Source organism: Hydractinia symbiolongicarpus, chromosome 10, assembly GCF_029227915.1.
Source record: "Hydractinia symbiolongicarpus strain clone_291-10 chromosome 10, HSymV2.1, whole genome shotgun sequence".
Classification (NCBI taxonomy): domain Eukaryota; kingdom Metazoa; phylum Cnidaria; class Hydrozoa; order Anthoathecata; family Hydractiniidae; genus Hydractinia; species Hydractinia symbiolongicarpus.
This window is the reverse complement of record NC_079884.1, coordinates 14,608,994-14,629,930: the sequence shown is the minus strand read 5'-3', so window position 1 is coordinate 14,629,930 and position 20,937 is coordinate 14,608,994. Positions and strand designations below refer to the sequence as shown.

Sequence of the window (20,937 nt, the reverse complement as noted above, 5' to 3'; positions counted from 1 at the left end):
GCTGCCTCTTATGATGGCAACTAAATTCGCCATATTCATGACAAACTTACGGCTACGGCTCAAATATGGTAACCCGTATCCAGTATAATTTTCGGAAGATCTGTCTCGATTGCACAAGAAAATCTACCTAATTATGAGCCTTTAGAAATTTCTCTACTGGAGTTACAGTTTGTAAGTGATACATACAAAGATAGCTTTATATATTTCACGACTTCTGTTTTCCGCTCAATGTATTGAGGTGTTGATGTGCTGAATGGTCGGTATATGCCTTAGATTCGTCTTAGAGAGTACATTTTGTCTAATAACAACAATTTGTTTGCTCGAAATTTTTAAAGCTGAACGTCATAAAATGAAATTGTTATTTCCATCCTTCTTGCCAACATCAACACCACTTTGTTTATTTGTCCTTACAATTGCTAACAGCGAATGTTTACATAACACTTTGAAAATATTCGAAAAACGACCTACTCAAAGTGATGGTCCCTTAACCGCTATACTTCACACCAAATAATATCACTTTCAAAGTGAATGTCAACTTTCAGTATGTTCCGATGTGTTTTTTCATTGTCATCTATTTTCTGTGAAAAGATGTCAAGAAATTAGCAAGTCTCATCTCACAGTTAGTAAAAGTCAAATCGCTGCTGTTCTTCCAACTCAAAATAATCAAAAACAAAAGAAGAACGCTTCACATGCACACTGGCATTTGACTGTGCTTTTCTTAGCTCTGCTTAGCATGAATTCGCCAAACCGCAGTTTAAAATCAACTCAAACGTATTTACTCAATAAACTAGATGATGAAGGATGTTGTACCAAAAGCGAATCACATGCAACGAAACTGAGAGAAGAGACGATAAGAGAAGCCGAGAGTGAGAGAAAGCAACATGATGCTGAACAAGTCTTCAGAAAAGGTAAAAAAAGATTTCTTAAGTAAGATTGAATTATAAATAGTGGATATACACACTATGAATTAGGTTAGACATCATTCGAACATTGCGCTAATTCGAAAATGTCTCTACTTTACATTATTTAATTACGCATAATGTAGATTTGCAAAAGTCGACATTTTTTAGCCTTTTAAAAAAAATGACCATTCGCGAAAGTTTATCCACAAAAAAATTTAACGTTTATATTCTAAAAATATCGCGTTTGGAACCGTTGGGAACTCAATTCATCCAAAACATTGGGAGTACCGCTCTCAACAATCTACTTCTTAGGAGCTTTTCCCGATTGTAGAATCTTTTAAATTGTTACAAGGACCTTTTTATATTTGTTTTTGTGTTTGTTTATTAGAGCTTAGGGTTTGTTAAGTCACAAAAAATAAAATTTGTTTCTATCATTTCTATTTTCTTTTTTTTTCGAAATTTTTCCAAAAATGTTTTTAGAGTCTGCTATAACTGAAGTCCAAAATGGCTACATGCCTGTTAGCCCTTCTAGTGCGTCCACTTCTACCAAGTTAAAAGAATTGTCAAACGGACTACCCTTAGAAACAAACTTTTTATGGACAGTAACAAAGGAGTTGGATGTTGCTACAAGTGACGCCTTAAAATATGGTCAAGCAGTTAGTATCAATAATGATACAACTGTCCGAGCGTCTCGCTCGTACATAAATAGTGAAATGAGCTCGGAGAAATCAAATACCGGATTGAATCTATTTAAACCGGATGCGTTAATGAATCCAGCATCTCCAGATAATGTAGTTAAAACTTTGAAAGAGTCTCGCTATGGCGCATTTTCTGCGGATTTGTTGGAGTATCATGATCCTAGACAGAACTTAATAATTGGGACATCATCTCTAATGTACCCTACGTATGCGTCTTTCCATCCGAAAATCGTAACCACTGACGCAGCAAGCACAGACAAGGAACTAACTAAAGAGGAGGAAGAAGAACACAAAAAGAGCAGCACCACAAACGGCGAATGCTTACAAACTGATTTGGAGGAACGCTCTTTACCGGTGTCGTCAGAACGATCTGCTGAACCAGTAAAAAGAAATGATCCGTCTTTAGAGCCCGTACAGACAATTGCATGGAACGTTCCGATTGCAAATGGCGATTCGCTGCACGCACATCCGATATTTGCGCCACGCATCATCTCACGAATGCCGTATGTTTATCCTCCAATCCCGACGCACCTTTTCCCATTTATTCCATCGTATTCAGCTTTACCTCCTTTCTTCTCGCCGCAGTATTTACCACTACAACCTTGCCCTTCCAATCCACTCATTCAATTAACTGGTCTGACACAGGAGGTGGACTACTTTAAGCGGAAACCATCACCTTGTATGTGGATTTGCAACCGTACTGCCTTGGTAAAACCCGATGCAGAAGCAATATGTGGTCGACAGTTTGACACAATCGCGGACATGGTGTACCACATTGGTGAAACGCATCTGAACAATGCGTATAACACGACAGGCACAAGCGACCAGTATCATTACTGTTTTTGGAAGGACTGTCAACGGAGTATGAAGCCTTTTAAAGCTCGGTACAAACTTGTCAACCATATCCGCGTCCACACTGGTGAAAGACCGTTTCTTTGTCCATTTCCAGCATGCGGTAAAAGATTTGCTAGATCAGAGAACTTAAAAATACATAAGCGAGTTCACTCTGGGGAGAGACCTTTCTTGTGCGAACATTCAAGTTGTACTCGACGTTTTGCAAATTCGAGCGATAGGAAAAAACACATGCATACTCATACCTCAGAGAAAGGTTTTAGTTGCGGAATTGAAAATTGTCACAAGACATATACACATGTTGGCGCGTTACATAAACACAACCGGAATCACAGTTTTACGGAAGAACAACCACAAACATGCAATAGCGTTGTCAAGGAAGACGAGAAAATCAAGCATTCCTCTTATATACCGATGATGAATAACGCACCTAGCTTGGATAATATGGAGAAATCACGTGCTATAATACACGAACTAGAAAAGTCAGTAAATCATCATTTACATCAAGTTGGTGAATTCAAATGTAAACAAACTTCTACTTTAAGTGAAGATATTATGAATGGAGATGACCCATGATGTAAATACATTTCGTGGAACTGTTTTTCGTTTGTATTGTCAATTTTTTTACAAATTTAATATACAGTTCCAAGACCTAATCGTTTGGATTAATTCACATGGATAGCTCTATCAAAGTTGAATATTTCGTGACGATTTTATATTTTCGATAATTTTAAAATTTCATGGGAAAAAAGAATAAAAATTTTTTTTTTCAAAAATGATAATTGCCTGTAAGTACTAACCTTATTCCAAAAGGTCACTTTTATATCGCGACAGAGGGAATTCACGCTACAACAGACAGCTATGTTTAGCGATCGAACAATTCTCGGACTTTGACTAGAGAATACGGTAAATTTTTCTTTGTTTTTCCTAATACAAACCATCTTTTGTGCCAACATACCCTGTCTCCAAAATATACATCAACTTCAAAATACATAAGGCTACTACGATTCAGGTATAAATGCCAAACTTTACCGTAAATGACTAATTGGACAGGGTTGGATCCAGGATTTTTATGTAACTAAGCAAAAAATATTTTTTGGGAGATTACCGCCCAGAATGGGCGTTAAAATACGCCAAATGGGCGGACCTAATAATAACAAAATTTATCACCTTGTTCAGGCTTTTTCCAGCGTTAAAAAGTACAATAAGTAACAATATACATAAAAAATATGCAGCTAAAATATATAAAGCATGTAAACTATGTATAAGTAAACCAATAAACTCAATCAGTATAAATCAATCAAGTATATATATTTAAAAAAGCCTTTATCTCTTATTCTGTTCAGCAAACTCATCTATTATTTCATCAGAGATCACGGTGATTGACCTGTTAAACATGATAACTGCTAGGCTGCTTAACCTTTCCTCCGACATCGTGTTTCGCATGTGAGTCTTTAAACGCCTTAGCCCAGAGATACTTCTCTCGCAAGTGCATGAGGTTCCAGGAATTGTACCCAGAATTCTCAGAACTTCACGGATTGATGGAAATGTGTACCTATTTGTGGTTTTAAGTAAAGAGGAGATATCTGTTGGTAGAGCACCTGGGCTCAACAATTGCGTTGAATAAATTGCCCATTTGTTTATATCATAAGCTTTGATAGGTGGTTTTAATAGGATGCTATAAAATTAAAATATATATAGAGTGACACAAATTTTAAAGGTACTGCCTGCATCACATATATAGTTTACTCCTGTCAGGAATCGAACCTAAACCTGTTACGAAATTATATCATAAATATCATACCATTTGATTACAGGAGTTTAGAAATTTGGTTAAAAAATTATTATACCTCAATAACATTAAAAATTGATAAAACGCACATAAATGATGGCCAAATGAAGGATTTTGAAACACATTTTGCTTACTGTGGCGCTGTAGATTGGTGGTTATAGCTCTCGTACTCTGTGCGGGAGACCGGGGTTCGATTCCTCTTGACGGCGATTCAACGTGGGCGAGTGAATGTTACTATAGCCCCGGGTTAACCCAAGCCATGTGAGGGACATTGGGGAGATGGCACACTGTGTGGGCCGTTGGATGTTGCCAGGAGTTGTCTAGTAGAGCGCAGGCCCTACTAATTGGGTCTGCGTAGCTCAAAAGGAGCATTAAATACTCTAGGACTCTCTATCGAAGGCATGCCCCCCCCCTGAAAATAATAGACAGGGTATATCCCTCCATATTTGTAAGGCTAGCCATGTAAAATATGCACATCTATCTATCTATCTACTCAATTATGGCCAGTTCTCTTGACCTGATCTTTGTATTCACATCACAACCATCCGATAAACATTGCTCAAAAATAGTGTTAAGCGGTTGATCAAAATTCTCAAAAGCCAGGGCTTCATCAGGAATCAGCAATACAGAAATAGATCTGTAAAGAGAGTTACCATCTCCACTGACACTGCATAACAAAAACAATACATCAGATAGGAAGATTATGAATTAAAAAATATTAGTAAGATTAGTAAGATTTTTTCTATCCATATTGTTAAATAAACTACATACTACTACACACTCGGTACTTGAAATTTATAAGAAATAGTGAAAAAGACATCCAAAAACCTCAAAGTATCACACTACCTTTACCGTCCATCTTTGGTTGATTGATTATAAACACGAACAAAGTGGACTGTTTGCATTCATCTTGTTACGGTTGAGAAATTCTGTCTACCTTGCCTTTTTTTGCTTATTTGCTTATACGCGATAGCAAAGTAGTTTTTCATTTCCGCATTCTCTCCATGCAAAAAGGCAAATATATCAACTTTGATACGCTTACTTGCTTATTCTTTAATAAGAGAGAAAGCAAAGTTGCTTTACGTTTCGCTTGCTCAGAGGAATATCTATCTACTTTGTTTAGGAAACTGAATAAGTGCAATAAGCAAAAACACAACTTCCTTACCAGACTTCCTAAATAATACAAGGAAAACTACGCACGAGACGCGCCGCGAGCTTTTTCTCTACGTTTTCAAAGTAAGCGCGCGCTTATCTTGCTTATACCCTTATCCGACCCTGTTGGATGCATTAGGCATTAATTTATTTAATTTATTTAATTTTTGAACTATTACGCTGGACCAATTATTCTGTCATTGGGCGTGCATTGTAAATGTTACAAAATGAAATAACTAAAACAATAGAATTAACAATACAAATGTTAGCGTAATATGTCCAGCCCTTCTTTCTCATCACCTTCTACATCACATTTTGAATTAAAAGTTTAAGTTTTAAATCAAAGTTTTGATTTAGAAGTTCTTTTTACATCGATAAATTACTGTTTTTATCAGCCTATTTTTCCAAATAAGCCCTCAGTTTCATCTGCGGTGATTATCTGGACTTGGCGCTGCTTATTTGGTTAATGGTCGCTTATTTAAAATATTTGATCAAAAGGTGGGTGCTTATTCAGACTGGACCCTTATCTGATCGATGGGCGCTTAGTCAGTAAGTAATTAAGTTAACCCGTGCAACACACCTAAAGCGTGCCCCAAAATCTTTACATCTGGCCTTTACCGCGCAAGTACCATAACTTTCCCGCAAATGTCTGGCACTCGCATATATAGATAGAATGTAGAGTTGATAGAAAACTTTTTAATTTAGAGTTAAGTTTATCAGTTATCGAAATATATGTGTTCATTGTCAAAGCCATAGTGTTTTTGACAGTAATTCTTGACGGGTTCAATAGTTTTACTCACATTTTTTCGATAATTTCAGCACTAATTACTTTAAAGTGACTTAATAAAATTAATTTTATTGATTAAACAAAATGTTCAGAGCTGTCATAACTTTTGTTTCATAGAAATGATTTTTTAGAGTCGTTGAAGTACAAAGCTGATCAATTACAAGCTGCTTAATAATTTACCATCTCAGCACTAGTTACTTATTATGGTTGGTTACAAAAGTGTACTAACGCGTTTTTAACCCTAGCCTGATGTACACATGCTTGGAACATAAGATATACTTAATGTTTTTAGATAACTTGCAACTATCAATCTAACAAATCTGAGAAGAAATATGTTTGATATTTCTTATTTATTTAACCCTGGATAAGAAAACTTCTTAACCTTGATTACAAAATCACTGATAACAAGAAAGTAATTTATGAACGTATATGTATAAGTATATGTATTGTGATATAGTATATAGTTTATCCAATACTGAAACAAACAATAATTCGATAAAAAATAGGTGTTGTTGTTATTAACACTGGAAAGGCTTTTTTCCCTATTACCTTATCAGTGAAAAGTCACCAAAATTTTTAACAGCGACAAAGCTTGCTAAATTTTACATGAAGGTAGCACCAAGTTGTAAAAGGAAAAGAAATTGTTTGGCTAATTTTTTAACTTTTTCGTTTTTAGCTATTTTAACGAGGTTTATCAAAGTTATATTTACTAGAAAAGGCTCTTCTAAACAAAAAATGATCACCTTTTTATGTGATATTTGCATAAATTGGTTCTTGTTGATGATATTTTTTTTGCATAATTGACCAGATTATTATGCGTATGAAATTTCATAAAATGTCTGCAATTTGTGTATGTTTCTGAACTTATGGCTATGCATGTTGGAAAAAATCAGTTTTTTGTAGTTTTTTTATGCTGATTTAGCGAATATTCTGATGAAAGTCCTGTTTTATGCAAGTTTTTGTCATGTTTTCATCTCAATTTTTTTTTTATTTTTCTAAGTTGCATAAGTTGCATGCCTGTATAACGTATTGTCAGTTAATTGTCTATCAAGTAACCAAAAAATGATGATAAATAAAGAATTGATCTACAAAATTTGCACCACGAACCGTTGTTGTAGGGAATTTCTAGAGAAAGGTAACATTATTGCCTTGAAAATTGCTAGCTTATAGTCTCAATAAACACAAATTCTAAGAATATTGGATAATTTTGTCTTCTAAAGTTGATGTCAATTTAAACGAAATTGTATCCATACTTTTAAATCTTAGACACAAAATGTCTAAAAAGTTATGTATACATTGTAGACAAAAAAATATATCCGAGACAAGGCGGCATACTTCATCATAAGTCAATTCTATACTAGGTTCACGCAATTTGAAATTTTTAAAGCTTACTTGGCAACATTGTTCACTTGCCATTGTTTACAGCGAAAAGTTTTTTGGTTATACTTAAAATGTGCCATTAAAAAATGTGCCATTTGGTTATACTTAAAATGTGCCATGTCCATTTTTCTTACATTTGCGCCCTTGTGTGACTCGATGTGGTTTATTTCCTAAATCGGACGTGTCCGATTAGCGCAATTTCGACGCTATTTACCTAACTGATTCATTTGAAAAAGTAGCGCTTGCAAGTTGATGCTTTTTGCCCAATTTATAAAATTGTCGTTTTCTTAAAATTTAGGTAGGGGTTTCAGCTACAATCTTTATCAAAACATGTTTAGGCAGGACAACTCCGATGTTTGACCGAAGTTATAGTTTTAATTCACGCTTTTGATAAGATGGTTTATAAGAATATAAGGCTGAGATTTTAGGTTAAAAACAAAGGTCTATTGTTTAGAAAAATAAGGTTAATTTTTTGAATTTTTGGTGAGCTGTTTTTACACCACTTCAAAAAATCAAACATAAAATATTTGTTGAAAAAAAACAAATTTTATGACAAATTTATGGCAGTTACTTTTTTTTATAACATATTTTAAAAGGAACACAAAAATACTTTTTGTAAGAAAATTTTATCCTTGAAAAGCACCACCGTGAATAATCCCCCACGTGAGATGTTCTTATTTCCGGTAATTTTTATTTCGGTTAAAGAGAAAAAGTACTACACCAGGGGCAAAACAGCCACTTGCATTCACTAATCACAGATTGCCATACATTGGACCGCAGTAAAGTGTGCAGAAACCATTTTGTGCAAGGGGTTTCTACGCACATTTTTGTATACGGCTAATGTTAATACATAAATTCAATGAACAAAAATGTTTCAGATTTCATCGTGAGACTTCGAAAACTTAGAGGTATGAGCGCTTCTCAAAGTCACAGAATTATATGAGCACTACGTGCGCGTATATAGTGTATACTCATTCTGTCTATTGTAAATTTTATCAATTTTAGTGATTTGAAATCTTTATCACGAACAAAAAACCTTGATGACGTCACTAAGAAAACTTTAAAAAGCTTGTATCGTCTTAAAACACCTACTATATGCTTTATATATTTTAATGCTCTTTCGTTCAGCATACCCAGTTTCTGAAAATTTGAAAATAAAATTATTATTTTAAGTTGCTCTGACGACGTCACATTGTAACTTTTATTCTCAGCCTGAAACAGACGAATAGGCCGGTTTTTGCAATTATAAATTAGATAACTGCCTATTTCGTCATCATTGGGTACAACCAAACCTGTTTTAGTTGGTTATAAATTATCCACATACCGCCAACTCTTTTTACGTCAGCGCCCTCGCAAAGAGAAAAATTATTAGTCTAAGAATTAACCTTTAGTGTGGGTTTTAGAATTTTGTTTTAATTTTTTTTTATTTCTTAACCGTCGCGCTACATTTGTCTTACGATAAATATTATTTCAGATAACTCGAACAATTTTCAGCTATCAAGAATATTGCTCAACTCCTCAAATACACCGGATAACTCGAATGCCTCGAACTTTTTTACTCGAACGCTGCAAGAAAACGGCGAATGAAATAAAGTACTATCAGATTATTCTAATGTCAATATATTCTCTCTCCTCCGAAGTGTAGCTTTGAGAATTTGCGCTTTATGTTGGTTGGACAGAGAGTGGATAACTCATAAGAAGCATACTCCATTGAAAAATACTTCAAGGATTGGCTTATATGTATTACATCACATTGCGCGATTTTCGAAAATATCGATGCCGCCATTTTACCTCGGCAATAATGCGATATATTATTATTTTATTATTAACGACAAACACCTCCTTGTTCAACACTGTATACTATATCATTATTTTTCGGTTTTTGGTTGGAGATCGCTTAACTCGAACTTTCTTTGACTCGATCCTTTTACATCTCCCCCCAAGGCGGTTTGGGTGGCCATGGTAGTTAGCTAATGGTTTTGTTTACAAAAGGTCACTTACATTGATTCGAGTGAAAATCATTAACTGTACATACGAACACAACAATCATGGGAAAATGTACAAGATATTTTTTCCATATCTCTCATATTAAAAAAACCTGGGGTGGAAAATAAAGTTCTTTTTTAACGCTGAGTTTACTTCGCGAAGAACGATGCTGGCTGATTGGTATAATATTCCAAGAACGTTTTGTCGTTTTCCTTATTAATTCTGCATCGTGTTTATTCCAGTCTGTTGTGTTATTGTAATTCTTCATATTATACTCTCTCTTTCTCTTCTAATATTTTTATTTGTTAGTTTGTTCTTTCTATTTCCCTGGTTACATAACAGAAATGGCGACAAGTTGGTTGACAAAATCAAAGTTGTTAATATTTCCTGCCACAAATCTGCCATAATCGATAACAGGTAGCAATAATTTGATGAAACATTAAGATTTAGGAAGACTTCAACAATATTTATTGTTTTCTTTTGTCAAAGTCATTGTTGTTCAAAAATTATAATAATCATACGAACCAAAAATTTGACTATGACTTTTCAAGTGATTGTCATATTGGATTTTGAGCAGTAGTAATTTGGGAGACATAACTTAGAATTTTCGCTTATTGTAACCCCCCTCCCTTAACACCACCCTACCCACCCACGCAGCAATTCGGTTACTTCACTATTATTTATTTTATTCCCACCCTTTTATTGTAACAAAATTCTTCTATTTGTTGTTTATTAATTCATTTAATAATCAAAATGATAATAATAGGATATGAGAAACACAATTACAATTATAAGAATCTACTTTAGAACTCTACACCAACGATTCTATTTTTATTTAATGAACAACTTCGACGAGGAGTAGGAAGTGACCGCTCCATAACCCTAACGAACTTTACGTAGGATGAGAAAGCTAGTATTATTTGAAGGAGATAAAATTTTAAGTCTTTTAATAATTATTTCGTATTATTGTTTTCAATTAACAAAGTTACGTTATGTTTGTTAGTTTTCTTTAATTTTCACAATTTTACAATTATTTTGCACTAAGCAAGTTCATTAATTGGAACAAAGTAAAATTAATTTTCTACTGTCAATGATTACATCGCTTATGGTAAGCTTAATGGCAGGGAGTACTCATGTTTATTTTTGTGTTTTAAAAAAACTACAGGAAACATGTTAAACACATAATATATAACTAATCACTTTCTATCGAGGTAATTTGAATCAAATTGGGCATATAGAGCCTTTCCTTTGAAAATTGCACCTATTTTAATTTTTTGCTAACGTCAGCAGCTAGTCACGTGACTAAGAATAGAACAAAGCATTCTTCTTTTTTAAACCTAGACTCGGTGATTCAACTGGAAAGAATTTTCATTTTTTCATTCTCAATGATGTTAGGTCCATAAATACAAATTTAATTCAGCTGGTAGACGAAATAGATTTGTATCTTCTTGTTTATATGTTTATATGGCCTAAAGTTAAAGTTATAAACACCTTAACTGCAATTAGTTTCTATAATTCAAGCAAGCCTGGTTATCTGAAAAGATTTTTCCTTAAATGGCATGCATATTCTGTTATGTTTGCAACCACAGTATCTTCTCTTAAATAAAAAGCAAAAGCTGAGCAGAGAAATAGCAGAAAAACGAGGTTAACTTCTTGAAAAATGTCAAAAGAGAATATTTATCCACAATTAATGTTTTTGTGCGTTTTGTCGTTTGTGCAAAATTCATTTTTATATGCAAAAGAATTAGTATAAGTGCTTGAAATCGGTTTTAAAAGGGGGCGTTTAATCGAAGTGGAAGAACACAAGTAAAATAGAATTAAATTTTCTAGAAGAGGAGAATGACAATACTATGTGAAGTAAGAAATGCAAATGAGTTTTCAAATTTGTCTCCTGTTCGCAAACTTAAATTCGGTATTATTTTAACAATAATGGTCCTTCACAACCTTTTTTCGCATTTCACCTTATTTTGTTTGCTCGTTTGCAATTTTCCTGCAAATTCAGCAATAAATTAACTTCATACATAAAGCAGAACAAAAGCTGAGATTACTAATTCGTAATACTTAATTCCGCAATTTTAATAAATTTTTTGTAGCTCAGTTATCCAAATTTGTAGCCTTGTATGTTGCTTACCAGGCCGTCAAAATGGTGACATATATCTCAAAACATTCAACATACTTTTAAACATTTTAGCCTGACAATTAAGCCTCTCAAGTAGGTTGGAAAATTAAGCAACAATGAGGCTGTACAGAATATTAGTCTGGCTTTTTCAAAACAATGTCATTAGCAAGAAAGCGTGTTTTGAGTAGGTATAATGTCATTTTCTAATAAACCTTCCTTGTAAATGTACTCCTATTTGTCCAGGGGATTAATTCGAAAGGGGGAGGGGATATTTTAAAACTGTATTTCCAAATTAGAGGGCACTGAAAGGGACCGCCAATTCGGTAGGCTGGTAATATTAGTACAAGCGCATACGATTATCATTTTGTTAACATGAAAATGTAAAAGGCGTCAAAACTTACTTAACAGATAATAGTTAGAATTTTATGTATCAATCCAGGTGTGTTTTAATAACGTATATTGGACTGGAAGAAGGTGCAAGTGAATAAAAGTGTGACTTAAAAAAGGTACACATAAACAAAAGTGCATCTAAACAAACATACAGGTAATAAAAAATGTGACTGGAAACAGGTGCATATAAACAAGTGTGACTGGAAACAGGTGCAAATAAACAAAGATGCGACTAAACAAAGTGTGACTGGAAAGAGGTACATATAAACGAAAATATGACTGGAAAAAAACATAAATAAACACAGCTGTGTCTGAAAAGAGGTACAAATAAACAAAGATGTGTCTGAAAAGAGGTACAAATAAACAAAGCTGTGTCTGAAAAGAGGTACAAATAAACAAAGGTACTTGTTGTTTACAAGCCTATATTAAGCACGTGTTTGTATTGATGGTCGGATGCTATTAAATGACAAAAAAACTTGGTAGCCAAGACAAACACATTTCATACTAACAAGCATCGTCTCAAGTAACTTCGTTACTAAACGATACAATTATCTAACTAATTTTTTAACAAATAAATTAATTATCGTGAATTAATACAACTAGTTACCAATGTTCCCAACGGAGAAATGTGAGAGTCTGGAAATTAAAATACTGCATAGTATTGTTTTAAAAATCATCTGTTATTTTTCCGTTTTATCTTTTCAACAACTAGGTATTTCTTTCCATTGCATTTGTAGCTACTAAAATTTCATTATTTTTTTCTTATCCACAATGCTGTGCAGGAAATTTTCATTCTTTCTTTCTCTCTCTCTTTCTATGGGATTTTCAACTGTTCCTTCCTTTTCTTAACCGTTCGACGATGTTTACGATGTTGTCATTAGATAAAAACATAACATTATTCATTCTTTTTCGGATGCAGAATACCCATCTTTTTCTGTAGTAATTGTTAAAAATCTATTCCGAACGGATTTCCCGGGTTATATCACCAGAGATTCAAGTTAAGCATATTAAAAATTAAATTACGACAAAAATATTTAGATTTGTTTTGCGATTTTTGTAACTTTAATAGTTGTGTTTTGTTATCACAGATTTACCCATTGTTTTTTTTTTATTCGAAATGTAGATAATTTGAAACAAAGTAACTAATGATTCCATCATTTATGTGGACACAGTCGGTTTCATTTTTGGGAAAAAAAACCTGTTCCCATCGACAGGAAAAATAAAAGCATCCCATTGGACAACGAAAGCTATAACGTTTCTAGCTTTTATTTTCCTCATGAAAAAAATTTGAATTTAGAATCTTGTGGTAAAGATCTAACGTGTTTGAGCTGAGTTCGATTGTGCGGTATTAAACGCGAGGTATGAAATACGCGTCACATGTGCTTGATCGTATTGGTTTCTAAAAAGGGTAGCGATATTGACGTACGATGACAGTCAATCATTAAATGCATTCCTCAAGCGGTAACAGAAATATATTTTTATGATCGTGTTATGAGGATATAATTACAAAGCAATTACACAAAAGATTTTTAACGAGTTTCGTAACTTCTTTTCAATGAAAAGAACGAGGTTATGTAACTGTAATTACAAAAGATATGAAAAATGACAACGCGCTTGACATTTAAGCAATGACGCTTATGAAATTGATTCGGTTTAGTTGTCGTTATTAAAAACAAATGAGTGCTTCTAGCTGAAGACAGTAAGCGGTTTCATCGCTGGCCGAAGGAACGTAACAAAAAAAAGTTTGAAGAAATATTAAGAAGAAGACGAAATATATATGTTGAAATAAATTAAAGAATATTTGAATATATTTATAATAAAAAAGAGGAAGGGTAGTATACTGAAGAAAAGACATGGCTGACAATGTCACGGTGGAGGATGTTGAAGAAGCACAACCAAGGGATAACATGGAGATGTATGAATACGAAAGAGAACCTCGTGCGAGAGATTTTGAAAACGAGTCTGAACGAAGTTACGATTCTGGTTTGCGTTTGATTAACCAAGCCAATCAGAATCTAGTTTACGATTACAATGATTTTGATGTCGGATCAGCAGTGGGCAAAGCAAGCGAGATGGGTACTTACATGAACGGACCAAGTCATGCTGGCTCTGATAGAGGTAAAATGATAGAGGGGAGTGTATCTGGTCACTCATATTCTCAGTCTGCGACAACGATAGCTGACAAACCGTTCACAGTGGAACGGAAGGATCAAGACTCCCATATGCACAGATGGTACAAGAAACCGTCTCGAGCTTTATCATTGTTAAAATTGCTCCTCGCTCTCATATTAGCTTGTGTAACTTTATTTTGCGTCGTCGCAAGTAAACTATCCATTTTATCCATCGCAAAACGTTTAGCAGTCAAGAACGTACCTGATCCGAATAATAATTTTACAATCGACAACAAGTACGCGTGTTCTGAAAATAATTTATCAGGCTGTCAGCGGGAAACTTCGTTTGTGATGCTGTGTTTGGTATTAATGATCCCGCCTGCATATACCTTATTGACGCTGTTCATCACTACCTGCCGAAAAATTACTCATCCGTGGCCTACCAAGCTAGCTATCTTATGGGTAAATATTTTTTGACTTTTATTAGTGCTTGTTATATAAATTTAAAACTTTTTTGTTTTTAATTTCAATACCTTTAATACCTTCAATACCCTATATTTTTAGGGTGGCATCGGAACACTAATTGAAGTAGCTGGCTTGTCGCTCTTTTTTGTTGGCCTTGTCAACAAAGTTAATGACACAGATATTATCCTTATTTTAATGAACGCAGTCTTCGTTTTCCCTGTTATCACACAATTTTTTAAAGAACTAAAGGCTTTATCCTTGGAAAAAGAAATGGACCTCTCTACTGCTTTGTATGAGAAACGACGTCGAAGACATAAGCAAAACATTGCACTCGCCGTTGTCGCATTTATCTTTCAAGTTGGTGGTATTAGCGGGATCATCTATTTAGTAAGTTACAGTATTTATCTAAGGTGGAGGGTGAATAATTAAATTAGTTTTTGTTCAACGATGCATTTAATTTAGATTATATTACAGTTTTTTTCGACCACAACGGCATGTGACTAACAGTCACGTTTTTCATGAAAAATCGATTTATTAGAAATCATGCACTTAACCACCTAAAATTAAAAAAACTTTTTTAAAAGTAAAAGAAAGAGTAAAAAATCATAAATTGAAATTATTCGTCATTTTGTTTTGTAGATATGGGGATCATCAACAGAAACTATAATTATCATTCCTGTATCTATCATCTTGCTAAGTCTTGCCTGGAGTCCAAAATTACGTAAGGTCCAAATCGACCATGACTTGGCTTATGTTTGGAGCGATATATCAGAAGAAGGTCTGGAACAAACAAAATTACCAAAAAACCACCGAGTTAGGTATTTCCGAAACAGCGCCTCAACTGAAGATGACTTGGATTTCGATGGTACAAGTAAGATGAAGAGGAAGGAAACATCCATTAAGGACGACGCGAAAAAAATTATCGTCCAAACAAACACGTCACGTGGCAAAGCCACCCTCATCAATTGCTTAATCAAGTTAATCGCCATCCCCGTGTTCGTTACTTTCTTTGTTTACTTGTTCGAAGTTGCTGATATCACGAAAACGTACGAAGGCTTTTCCGGAATCACCAACGACAACCAACTTTTTGCTATGTTCATTTTACAAATCGTAGCAAGTTTTGTCGGTTACCACACCTCCTGGGTGGGATGCATGATCACTCTCCAGCGTTTGTGTTTTGCTATCCCGTTAACCCTGTCAACACCTCTCTGCATTGGCATTGTTTTGACGCAAGAATGCGACTTCTTTGGCGTCGGTCCATGTGACACACACATGTACGACAATCATGGGAAATACGTTGCTTTACTCAGTGTGGCACTGTGGTTAGGACAATTTTTCGCGACAACATATTATGCATGGAAGAGTCAAGATTTTATCATGGCAGATGAAGCAACTTTGTTCTGGGTGCCTACCTATGATGGTAGGTTATATGTATTTAAAATAAAGACCTAAAAAATATTGCTTAACAACTATGATTTGTTTAACTCTGTTTTAATTGTGTTAACATTAATTATTTTCTTATTTCTCAATCAGGTTCGCTTTTGGAACAAAACATCCTTTTGAACAGAAAGAATGAAGCTACCAATGAATACTTCGTCAATTATCGCTCACTGGTTAAGAAAAGTCAAGTTTACATTTGCACAACAATGTACCACGAAGCCGACTACGAAATGGAACAACTTTTGTACTCCCTCGCAGGTGTTGATCGAGCAAGACGACATGAAGGTAGAATGTTTGAATCACATATTTGGTTTGACGATGGTGTACGAGATAAAACATTGAAAACCTTCGCCATCCAACTTATCTCGCTTCTTCCACACACTGTTCAAGTGAAATATGAAGATGTCATTAAGCTTGATACTCCCTACGGAATGGAACTAAAATGGACTTTACCCGGTGGAATGCCGTTTCATATTCATATGAAGGATAACTTTAAAGTCAAAAACAAGAAACGATGGAGTCAAGTTATGTACATGTCCTATGTTTTGGACTACAGAGAGAGAGGTGAGTTCTCATTCTTCCCTCCTTCTTTGAACATTTTTGAACTTTTGTTAAGGCAACATAAGTATTTGTGTAACTTGTAACTGCAAGTTAAAGTCATCTTATTTCCAGGCAACCAAGATCACAGTTTTATTCTGACTACTGATGCTGACGTGAAATTCCATCCAGAAGATGTATCTGCCTTAATGGACTTCATGAGTCGTGATCCTTCCGTTGGTGCTGTGTGTGGACGAACTCATCCTATGGGATCTGGGCCTCTTGTTTGGTATCAGATCTTTGATTACGCTATTGGTCATTGGCTATTAAAGGTAAGGTTCTCTTGATGCTGTGCCAATAATAAAAAATATACTGTGCACTAAAAATCTTTAATGTAATCATGTGATAAATTTGATATATATATAAAGTGACGTGTGCATTATAGGTTGCTGAGCACGTTATGGGATCTGTACTTTGTTCACCGGGATGCTTCTCGGTCTATCGGTGTCGTGCACTTCAAGATATTTTACCAACCTATGCATCTTCTGTGGAATGTGCTTTGGATTTCTTAACAAAGGATATGGGTAAGTTAAAATGATTTATCCCCAAGTCTTTCTAGAAAAAAAGCCTTTCTATGATCCAGCAGAGATATAATTCATTGTTTGTCACGATTTTAGGTGAAGATCGTTGGTTATGTACCTTGATGATTGAACGTGGATGGAGATTGGACTATTGTGCTTCTTCAACTGACTCGACCTACTGTCCCGATACTTTTGATGAGTTTTTCAAACAACGTCGTAGATGGGGTCCATCTACATTGGCCAATCAAGCTGTGATGGTTCAAACACAAGCCAGAATTCGCCGAAGCAACGACGATATCAATCTTATATTCGTCATCTATCAAGTGCTTATGTTGATCTCAACGGTCATTGGGTAAGTCACTTTTCTAACCACTCTTTCTGGAATTCAAAACAATTCATGTTTAAACTAGCGGATGTGTTAAAGCAATTTTATCACTTTCCATCGTCTTATATTACTTAATGCATAAAATTGTAACTATGCAAGTCTTATAAGATTACACTGATTTACCTTTTTTTTGTTTTTTTATTAGTCCTGGAACTGTCCTCTTGTTGGTTTCGTCTGGTTTACACGCAGCTTATCCACGATTTGTGAATCTCACCGAAATGTTTTTTGTGAATTTGTTAGTAGTACTGATATACGTGTTTATCTGCTTGAAGTTCAGTCAAAAAACTCAACTCAAATCTGCTCAATATCTAACCTTCATTTACTCAATGGTTATGACTATCACTATTGTTGGTTTGATGATTCAGGTATGTCCATAAAGAATACACTATCAAATAAGCTATAGTTTTATACATAGGGTTTAATTTTAAAACTTGACTATTTATGAGACATTAAAATTTTCACGTTAACTTTCGTTAATTTCGTATTTTTCCATTACAGGTAGCAGACGATATAGATAAGCAAAGAAGGTTTGGAGTTGAACGTTTCATCTACTTCAGTAATAATGATACCCGAAAAGTCCTTACAAGTCAAGAAGTGAAACTATATAACGCCACTCTTACGGGTATTCCAATTCAAGAAAAATTCAGTTTCCAGTTCACACCACCAACTGTGTTTTTATTCTTTTTGATTGGTTTGTTTATGACAACAGCCCTTTTGCATGGCAGTGAATGTGTTCAATTGATTCACGGAATGTGGTACTTGTTGTGCTTGCCTTCTGGTTACATCTTTTTGATGATTTATTCTTTGGTCAACATCACAGATCGATCTTGGGGTAAGGAGACCTTGTGACTTTTAAAAATCTTTAACATTCACTTGACTTAACTATGATTATGTTTAAAAATACGTTGATCAATACTCCCTCCATAGCGGCATATCTATAATCTAATTTATGTAAATTTTTAGGTACTCGAGAGTCAGCGGTCAAAAAAGGAAAGGTCAACACAGAAGAAATGGCATGGTATCATAGATTGTGGTTTAAATTTAGAGAAGTCTTCTTTTGTTGTTTTAAAGATGAAAGAGATAAATTACTTCAAAAACCAGTTGTTGTTGTTCCAGTAGAAGAGGAAGAGGAAGAGGATAAAAAGAAAAAATCCGACAGAAAGAAGTCAAAGGAAAAAAGCACATCAGAAGAAAGACAAAGTTTGCTCCAAAATGGTGATGAAATCGAAGAAATTGAATATGATGAGAATCCCGGCTCAGACATTATCTCAGTTACTAGCAGCGATGCATTTACTTCAGATGAAAGAAGACAAGTTCGTTTTGCACGAAGTCACAATAGAATGGGACGATATCAAAGTCAGAGAAGACCTCAGAACATTCAACGGGAAAGAAGCTATATCGTTGGAGACTTGGATTACGATCACGCCTACGGAAATGGTAAGGATACATTTTGGTATTTTTACAATCTTCTTGCTTCATTCAATTAAGTATGAGCGCCAATAATTGTAAACAAGCAATGTCAAAATCTCAACCTTTTTTTTCAATAGGATACAACCAAAATGGTGTGTACATTGGAGATGCTGATTCAGACATATCTGACTTCTATATCACCATGAATATCGAAGATTGGCTGGATGGACCTTACACAAGATACATCAAGAAATTCAAGGAAGCTGGTTACGATGATACCACTTTCTTGATGGGCCTAAAAGAGCAAGAGTTGGTTGAAATTGGAATTGACAATCGTGGACATAGAAAGAAGATCTTGAACGAAATTGACAGACTCCCCCCGGAGGAGATTGACCAGGACGTCCCGGTAAGTGTTCTCTTCTGACAAACATGAAATCTGATTTTTTATTTTGTATTAAGCATATTATGGAATTATGGAACAATAAAAATTACACTTGTTGCATTGCAGGAAGATGTCTACGAATGGCTTATGGTTCTCGGCCTGCAAGACTACTGGGAATCTTTTGAAGCAAATTCATATGCTGAGCCTAACGCTCTTGCTGATTTGAAATTGATGGACAAAAAAACTTTATCGTCAACATTTGAAATCACCAAGCCTGGTCATGTGAAAAAATTGATCAAAGCCATCAAACAACTGAAGTATCCAACATCAGGTAAGCACAAAAAAATGCATTTTGAAAAAAATGGAATTAAAATTTTGTAACTTTATCTGACGTTTTCTTTTATGATTATAGGTCAAAGAAAAATCCGACAAGCGAAATTAGCGTTAGAACGAGTCCAAACATATCAACTAGCAGAAGACGCTCCTGAAGAATTCATGTTCTGGGATCGGTTACGTAAGATTTGCTTATTGACCGAACAAGCCGCTTTTTCACAGAGTGAGGAATTGCACTCGAAATTATTTGAGTTACGTAACTCGGCCTTAGTCGTGTTTGCCGTCTGTAATATCCTATGGCTGACCATCATGTTGGCTATATTAAACCAAGGAAACAAGCTGACCATATTCAACTCGAATTTCTTGAGCGTTGCCTTCTTGATTGTCTATGCTATCATTATGTGCATGCAGTTTGGTACCTTGCTTGTGCATCGCATCTCAACATGGTTGCATTTCATTGCAAGAACTCCATTTAAACCTGGTAGTAGAGGAAACAAGAATTGGTCCTTTAATGACGAAGATCTGCTAGAAGAACCGTCCAGAGAGGAATTGGAAGAGGTACAAGAAATCATTGGCTTCAACTTAAGAAGAAGATCCCAGAGAAGAACAATTCAAGCTAAAGAAAGAGCATCTCAATTTAATAGTGCTCCAAATATGGGCATCGTCAATGATATGTACTGAAAAAAAGGAAATTTTTGTTAGGTCTTCACTGTGTAGAAATTTAATTACTTGATAAGGTGTGGCATTTAATTAGTAAATGTCATAAAGAAATAATTATCTAAAGCTCTGCGAATAATTTATTACCCTCGTTTTATTCTTTGTGCGTTAATTAAAAGGTGAAAGCTATTAAATTTGACAACAAGACATTTTTACGTAACTGAAGATTTCACAGGAACTTACTTTAAAACTCAATCAATAAATGCGTAAATTGCTTTAGTCATCGATTGCATCCCTTAAGTATTTGTTTTTTGTCTTAAAGGGAAACGCATTGCATAATTTACTTGGTGACGGTATATTTACAATGTTACGTTTTTGTTATATCTCGTTTTATTATTTTCCTGTTTATATATTTGTCATCATTATATATACTTTACTATATATATATATATATCACTAAAAGTGATGGTCACACCCCAACTAACGTTTAATTTTTCAAACCTAGCCAATAAATATGCTATTGCAAGAATTTCATAATGCAATAAATAAATTCATAGTAGCAAACTTGTTCTTATTAA

General features: G+C 34.6%; 2 protein-coding genes across 2 annotated transcripts; both read left to right on the top strand.

The window, feature by feature from the left end:
- The first annotated feature begins 108 nt into the window (after positions 1 to 108).
- Positions 109 to 3,108, top strand: LOC130662440 (zinc finger protein GLIS3-like). The gene is made up of 2 exons (XM_057461315.1): positions 109 to 908; positions 1,383 to 3,108. The coding sequence occupies exons 1-2, from the start codon at positions 734 to 736 to the stop codon at positions 3,026 to 3,028; spliced, it is 1,821 nt and encodes a 606-aa protein (XP_057317298.1). The 5' UTR covers positions 109 to 733; the 3' UTR covers positions 3,029 to 3,108.
- A 10,418-nt stretch (positions 3,109 to 13,526) lies between these two features.
- LOC130613296 (uncharacterized) lies at positions 13,527 to 20,936 on the top strand. Its single transcript, XM_057434646.1, has 13 exons — positions 13,527 to 14,631; positions 14,734 to 15,021; positions 15,274 to 16,054; positions 16,168 to 16,638; positions 16,747 to 16,943; positions 17,057 to 17,195; positions 17,289 to 17,544; positions 17,723 to 17,942; positions 18,076 to 18,409; positions 18,541 to 19,014; positions 19,125 to 19,393; positions 19,496 to 19,700; positions 19,782 to 20,936. The coding sequence occupies exons 1-13, from the start codon at positions 13,912 to 13,914 to the stop codon at positions 20,381 to 20,383; spliced, it is 4,956 nt and encodes a 1,651-aa protein (XP_057290629.1). The 5' UTR covers positions 13,527 to 13,911; the 3' UTR covers positions 20,384 to 20,936.
- The last annotated feature ends 1 nt before the right edge of the window (position 20,937 follows it).

Bases quoted from the DNA above. Each gene is read 5' to 3' on its own strand.
- LOC130662440 (XM_057461315.1), top strand. From the start codon at position 734: ATGAATTCGCCAAACCGCAGTTTAAAATCAACTCAAACGTATTTACTC. The intron at 909-1,382 runs GTAAAAAAAGAT...AAATGTTTTTAG, and splicing joins TGAACAAGTCTTCAGAAAAG to AGTCTGCTATAACTGAAGTC.
- LOC130613296 (XM_057434646.1), top strand. From the start codon at position 13,912: ATGGCTGACAATGTCACGGTGGAGGATGTTGAAGAAGCACAACCAAGG. The intron at 15,022-15,273 runs GTAAGTTACAGT...TTTGTTTTGTAG, and splicing joins TTAGCGGGATCATCTATTTA to ATATGGGGATCATCAACAGA. The intron at 19,015-19,124 runs GTAAGGATACAT...TTTTTTCAATAG, and splicing joins CGATCACGCCTACGGAAATG to GATACAACCAAAATGGTGTG.